The 7352-nt window shown below is 42.9% G+C and overlaps 2 protein-coding genes across 2 annotated transcripts in view; both read left to right on the top strand.

The window, feature by feature from the left end:
• Nucleotides 1-2417: 2417 nt before the first annotated feature.
• Nucleotides 2418-3867, top strand: LOC135098601 (cuticle protein AMP1A-like). The gene is made up of 3 exons (XM_064000959.1): nt 2418-2608; nt 3121-3377; nt 3497-3867. Exons 1-3 carry the CDS (start codon nt 2600-2602, stop codon nt 3735-3737), a joined length of 507 nt encoding a protein of 168 aa, XP_063857029.1. The 5' UTR covers nt 2418-2599; the 3' UTR covers nt 3738-3867.
• A 3132-nt stretch (nt 3868-6999) lies between these two features.
• The window catches only part of LOC135098591 (cuticle protein AMP1A-like), a 1342-nt gene continuing 989 nt past the window's right edge, over nt 7000-7352 (top strand). The window contains exon 1 of the mRNA XM_064000953.1: nt 7000-7152. Coding sequence (XP_063857023.1) covers nt 7141-7152 — 12 coding nt within the window. The 5' untranslated portion in view covers nt 7000-7140. The remainder of the gene's footprint in view (nt 7153-7352) is intronic.

Here is a 7352-nt window from a genome sequence, read left to right as displayed (position 1 = left end):
ATAAAGTTAATTTTGTCTTCTGTAGTCTACCGAAATATTCAAGAAACTCTAGTACAGATATTAGCATCTAAAACGTTGGTGATCTAGGGAAAAAAAATCATCGAAAAGTGGAATGGTAAAGAAGACTCCGACACGAAAGAAAGAAAGAGAGAACAGAAAATTAATCTTTTCTACTTTAGGTTACAGAAATATGTAAGAGACCCTAATACATATGTCTAAAAACGTTGGTGATTCTGGGAAAAAATCATCTAACAGTGAAATAATCATGGATAAACGTCAGATATGAAAAAAAAGAAGAGAACAGAAGGTTAATCTTGTCTTTCCTAGGTTACAAAAGTATTCAAGAAAGGATAGTACATGTGTCTGAAACGTCAGTGATTATGAGATGTCCAGCTCTGAAAAAGTTAAGAACAAACGTCACTGACACGGAAAAAGATAGCTATGTAAATCTTGCTTTTCTAGGCTACATGTGTATATAACGGACTGTAGGAAAAAAAAAAGATCTAACACTGAATGGGTTAAGGACGAACATCACTGACAAAAGAGCCACCACCCACAAAAAAAAAAATTAATCTTGTTTCTTCCAGTCTACCGAATCATTTAAGAGACACTAATATTTATATAAGAGTCTAGAAAAGATTCTGAAAAGAAGAAAATCTATCAACGAAACGATTAAGGACAAACCTCACTAACACAAAATGACAGTCGGGTACGAACACATGCATATACACCGACAAATATACAAAGGAGAAGAAGTACACGCTGGTAGATTTTTTACATCGATTTCTAAATGCATGTTAAGAGAGACCACTCGCGCGGCCGCCTGCTGAGAGTAAGTGGCCGAAACTACACGAATGACCGACAATGCGATAGGAGAATGGGGTCTGAGAGAGAGAGAGAGAGAGAGAGAGAGAGAGAGAGAGAGAGAGAGAGGAGAGAGAGAGAGAGAGAGAGAGAGAGAGAGTACCAGTAGTAGTAGTAGTAGTAGTAGTAGTAGTAGTAGTAGTAGTAGTAGTAGTAGTAATAATAATAATAATAATAAATCATTCAATAGACAGGGGTTAATCTTGTTACGAACTTGTTATAGATCAAATAACACGCTATAACAGTCTAAAGCAACAAAATAATATGAGAGAGAGAGAGAGAGAGAGAGAGAGAGAGAGAGAGAGAGAGAGAGAGAGAGAGAGAGAGAGAGATCCAGAAAACGGTCCCATTCCTGACTGTCTCTATCAGGTCTGGTGTTTGCTATGCAGGGGAGAGCCATACCTCGCTTATCGCAGGCCACCATCGCCAGCCAGCGTCGTGATGCCCTTCGTCTGTATTATTGTTCTACCTGCCTGACGAGAGAGAGAGAGAGAGAGAGAGAAAGAGAGAGAGAGAGAGAGAGAGAGAGAGAGAGAGAGAGAGAGAGAGAGAGAGAGAGAGAGAGAGAGAGAGAGAGAGAGAGAGAGAGAGGGGTATATCTATTTATTTATTATTAATTTTTATCTCTTAGTATATCTTATCTAGTCACTGTTTCGTGTCATAATTTACTATTATTTATGTGTACTCTCTCTCTCTCTCTCTCTCTCTCTCTCTCTCTCTCTCTCTCTCTCTCTCTCTCTCTCTCTCTCTCTCTCTCTCTCTCTCTCTCTCTCCGTAACGAGGGAAAGTTTAAAGTTAACATTGAAAAGTCCTGTTTTATCACAGCCAGATGCCGAGATGTAATGTTTGCATATGTACGTTCAGGGCACAGGAGCCTTTAACACGCAGGCTGCTTGAGAGAATAATAAGTATTTTGAAAGCCTGTCTTCTTTCATAAGAATTATTTAAAAATGCCACAGAGATGTTCAGTCAGGTTATCATATGCTTCTTCTAAATTGATAGTACGTGATTTTTGGTAAACAGTCCCTCGAATCATAAAGACACCCCTGAAATCCCAAATAACTTCCCCTACATCCTATGAAAATCTATTAGGTTTCATTCCTCATTTTGTTTGTTCATTTTCCATCTAGACTCGTTAAGATGAATAAGAAAATCTTCTTGAAGTTCAATCGCTTTTTCACTTTTACCAGGAAAAAAAATAATTCATTGTTATAATTTCTTAGATATTTGTAATGTGATGATCACTAACGCTCACCAGTAACTTGTACTTTATGGGGGAGGCAATAATGTGAGCTTTTCAATAGTAATAATAGCCCATAGCCAACCTTCTTGGCCTATGTAAAACATTACAATTTTATATAGAGTTGAGTGTCTCCCAGCAGGACACAGCGCTGAGTGTCAAGGCAAGCTTGGCTCTTTAGTTCAGCAACAACATACGTGCCTCGAATCCACATGCCGCCAACAAACACTCAATATATCACGTTAATTATACAGTGACAAGAGGCTATTTCAGCGGGATGGACTTTGAAAGTCTTGAGCACCTGGTAATAAACTACTGCGAGGACAGGAGGAAGGAATGTGGTCGACGCGGTGAAGGGAAGGAAGGAATGGCACCAAGGGCGTCTCTCCCCGTAGGTCAGCACGGGAGGGCGGTCCTGCTAGGAAGAGAGCCGCTATAAAAGGTGCAGGACCCATCTCCAGAGCATCAGTGTCTCGCCTCCACTAGACTCCAGAGATGAAGCTCGTAAGTGGCGTCACCAGGGAGGAGCGTCAGGGGGCGGCGGGGAGTTGCAACGGCCGCCCTTCGTGTGGCAGACACACAATAATTTCAGTGATGAAGGGATGGACGATTTATTGTCAGTCTCATGCGTTTCAATATTACTCAAGGTGATTAAAGTCTGAGGCGACAGTGAGCTGGGCAGACGCGACATATTCACTGACTTGGTGCTTAAGAAAATCATATAACAGTTTCATAAATTTTGATCAAGAGTATTACTAGGGAGAATCCAGTAGTTAGCCTTATATTTATTTTTCGTGATCCCTTCCTGTTGTCATCATGCATGAGACTTTTATTTATCATTATTATCATCCACCCAGCAGACGCTGCTTCTCGTGAGAGAACGCGTCTGTTATATAAAGCAAATCACAAGCATGGATAGTCTTATGCCATGCACTGGCTGAATGTACGTTCCGGATGCCACACACACACACACACACACACACACACAAATATGTGTATATCTTTTCTCACAACAGCTGATCGTAGCAGCCCTAGCCGTCGTGGCCACCGCCGACTCCCAGAACACTTACAGCCTTCCCCAGACGTACTCGGCCCCCGCCCCCTCCGTCAGATCAGAGTTCGTAGAGGTGGTGCCCATTGTTAGAGACGACCGCGCGCACTCCGAGGACGGCAGGTACAGCATGGACGTGGAGACAGCAAATGGCATTGCCATGTCGGAGTCTGGCTCCCCCAGTGGTCCGGAAGGCGCCGTGATCAAGGCAGGAGAGTACTCGTGAGTATCTGTCTTTGTGTCTGGTCTACGTCTTAGTTGAATCATGGTCCTGTCCTGTCCTGAAAGCATCATGACCCTCAAACCACAAGCCTCACTCACATGTGTCGTTGCCTCCACAGCTACACCGCCCCTGACGGTACTTTTGTCCAGATGAAATTCGTCGCCGACGAGAACGGCTTCCAGCCCCAGTCTGACCTGCTCCCCGTGGCACCCGCCTTCCCCCACCCTATCCCCCAGTTCGTGTTGGACCAGATCGCCTTCGCCGAGGCGGAGGATGCCGCCCGCGCCCGCGCCGAGGCCTCACAAGTGAGATCTGCCTCCGTACCCGCGCCTGGTCGCTACTACGGGGCGCCGCAGTAAATGAGTGTTTACAACACCAAGGACGAAGATGGATGTGGTACCGAGACACTAATAATATATTGATTGTATAGTATTTATTTACCAGCGACTGTGCACAATGAATGAAAAAAAAAAAAAAATGTCTTCTTTACCTAGATAATTTATGGAACCCTTTCTCAGTTTGGTTTTCGCTGAGAACAAGTTAAGCACCAGACACCGCCACTCTGCTGCGCCGCCACGCTGCGCACCGGCCAACACTTTACCTCTCCAACAAAAATAAATAAATAAATAAAATCAATGAAAAATAAATATAGCATCAGTGATGGCATACGAGCCAATGACAAGTTAGATCTTAAATTCGTTTTTCAATCAAGAGCTTCCTTAACACAGGGAGGCAAGATAGCCTGTACGCTGATCCCATCCGTATATAGCTCTCTCTGATGACTTCAAAGTATTATCTCTGATGTATCTTCTTTTTCTAATCTGCTCCTCCTCTTCTACCTCCGCCTTCTCCTCCTCCTTCTCCACCTCCTCCTCTTTCTCTTCCTCCTCCTGCTGCTTCTCGTCCTCTTTTTCCTTTTTCCCCAGCACTCGACATGCTCACAGGAGGGAAGAAGTTAGAGGTGATTCACGCCTCTCATCTTTTGTGTTCATTTTCCTAAGACTTCATAAGATTTTCATATCATGTCATTGCTCAGTTACCTTATAAATCATTCTCTTCTGTCTCTTCATTTTTGTCCGTCTCAATCTTTGTTTGGCGTTCTGTCTGTCTGCCTGTTTATCTGTCTTATATATCTGTCTGCCTGTCTATCTGTCTCTTATAGTTTGTAACTTGTCAAAATAAAAGTCTATCTGTTGAATTCAACACAGGATGATAATAGTTCTTGCCTTGGAAAATTTTAAGCATCACCATCAGAAAAGTTGAGAGACGATAATGAAGTTTGAAATAAATTTTGTGCACTGACCAATAAACACACACACACACACACACACACACACACACACACACACACACACACACACACACACACACACATACACACATGGGAGGATTAAATTTTACAACTGTCTAATTAATTATGCAAGATTATACAAGCCATGCTGCTTCAGAAGTGGAATATTAAGAAACTTGAATTGGGGAATTCACTCCGCCTTTCTCTCACTAATCATGAAACTGACCCCTTTTCTCAAGATGCATTCGGCAGAATTTTGCTTTCTTTCTTAAATCCGTTTCCTAACCGTTCAAGAACGCCACAGGTATGATAAACATCACAAGCTCAGCACGTGAGTTACAGCACCCTCATGGAATTAAATGAACATCTCTCTCGGTTGTTCTAGTATTTCTTTTAGGAACAGAAGTGAACGAGATTTTTTTTCCTTGTACGGTTTTCCTAATAAAAAAAAAAAAAAAGAGAGAGAGATATAAACTTCCATAACAACAAAGACTTAGCAATCGAGATTTAATAGCACATCAGGACCAGAACATCCTTGATCCCAACACAGCCTCATCACCTTAGCTACAGTACATCACGAATAACAAAGCTCTGATAACGCAGACACACACACACACAAAAAAAAAAACGTAACTTTTAACAACATGCTCAACACCTCTTATATAACAAAATCTCAAATATAACAGAATCCCACTAACAACACGACACTTGGAATAACCTCCGAGAAACAACAACCAACCTTATTAGAAAGTGTTGCTTATTGCAAACATCCCCCTAAAAACCAAGAAAGCCTACTGGCCTTGTTTTTCTTTTGTGTTCCTTGGAGGTAGACAAAACTTCGCACATCAACAAAAGAGCCGTAAGTGTCAAACGGACCCTGGAAAAGAGGCCAAAGTAGGACCTTCGTCACTATTTACGCAACATTAATACACAGAGAAGACTGGGCTGCGCTGGTGTCTCTGACTGGCTTTATTTTGTAAGTTATTTCATATTTTACATCTCAAGAGTTACAATGCAGTGACATAAGGGCGAAATGAAAGTTACAATGCAGTGACAAAAGGGCGAAATGAACTGTTCTTTAGTAGACCATAGAAATCTCTACCTGCAACTGTTTCCCCGTTCCTCTGACTTCACTTTGTTCAAGAAGAGCTTCATGGCACCTTCAAACCACAATTAGCTCTTGTTTAGTATTCCTTCTAATTCTTTCTTATATGGAAAAGAGAAATATCGGATTTTTGCCTGAATTTGTTTTTTTCTTAGATCTTTTTCCTTGTACATTAAGAAAATAATGCCAACTCTCGCAAGGATAACCCACAAACGTTTCTTAATATATTTCCAGTACTGCTGTCACAAATAACACGCCACACACACACACACACACCACCTGGACAGCCTGCCTGATTTAACGTCCTCTTCTCACAGACTCACCAGAGGATGAAATATGTGAACAAAAATAACTAAGGAAGCTCCTTATAAGTTTTGTGTACTGTATGTGTGCGTGTGCATGAATGCGTGTGTGTGTGTGTGTGTGTGTGTTTATGGCCAGTATGTCCAGAAGCGCTATACGATTAACACAACAGCAGGAAAGCCCTTAAATGTTACAATGCACACGTTCGCGGAAATAACAGAGGCAGTACTGGACAAGAATGCAAGGGGTGGTCATCAAGGCACCGGAGACCAGCGTAGAAACATCAACACAACTCCTGCCTGAATGCCACGAATATCTAACCACCATCACTTTTTCCCTGCCATGGTGAGGACGCGCTACTTTTGCCGATGGCCTCCACGTGCATATTAAAGGTCTCTTAGATGGCGATGACCAAGTTTAAAGTCTGTGTTCGCTAGATGGAAAAAAAAAAAAAAAAAAGCGCCACTTTCTTTTTTTTTTTTTTTTTTTTAAGCATAAGTTATCAGCATCATAATTTACGTCAGTAGGCGCGTGGCAGGCTCGTATCACCGTAACAATGCAGTACATCAGTAAGGAGGCGTGGCTTTCCCTCTTGATTGGTGCTTCCTTCCTCAGCCCTTCCCACACCGCACAACAGCAGACACCGGTGCAGCAGTTTACACACTCACTTCACTGACGCAGCGAATATTTTGCGCACACTTAAGCACCATGATGTACGCACACACTAGAAAGGAAAGCATATTCATACCCTCGCAACAATGACCAACTCCTGCCATTTATTCCTACTTAATTCATGTGATAAAATTTCTTGTGTGCACTTTCTTTTCTGCTTCGGGATGCAATTTCAGCTCGCATGAGATCAAGAGACAAGGGTTACTCGGCAGTCCTTGTCCTGGCCTTGGCGACGACAGCGGCGGGAGGGCCCGGGTGAAGGGAAGCCGAGGAATGACCTGGGAGTTCCTGACCCTGTAAGCTGCCGCTGGCGTATCCCTGGGAGAGGTCACTGCTATATAAGCTGCCCGCCTCGATTGCAGGACATCAGAAGCTGACCACCACCGCTATCATGAACGTTGTGGTAAGTGTGGTTCTCTTTTGGGGTTGTACTACACAACTTTGATCGGCTCATCTGACACAGTGGAACTTTGCACTGTCAGCGGTGCAGTGTCTTGTAGCAGCACCGGCCGCTGAGACTCAGCTCACACACCCAACAATTGATTTCTTATCGTGTGCGTCAGAAAATATTTTCTAGTACGTTAGTGGTGAGATAAGCATGTG

Source organism: Scylla paramamosain, chromosome 4 (assembly GCF_035594125.1).
Source record: "Scylla paramamosain isolate STU-SP2022 chromosome 4, ASM3559412v1, whole genome shotgun sequence".
Lineage (NCBI taxonomy): Eukaryota > Metazoa > Arthropoda > Malacostraca > Decapoda > Portunidae > Scylla > Scylla paramamosain.
This window is presented reverse-complemented; position numbering and strand designations above follow the sequence as displayed.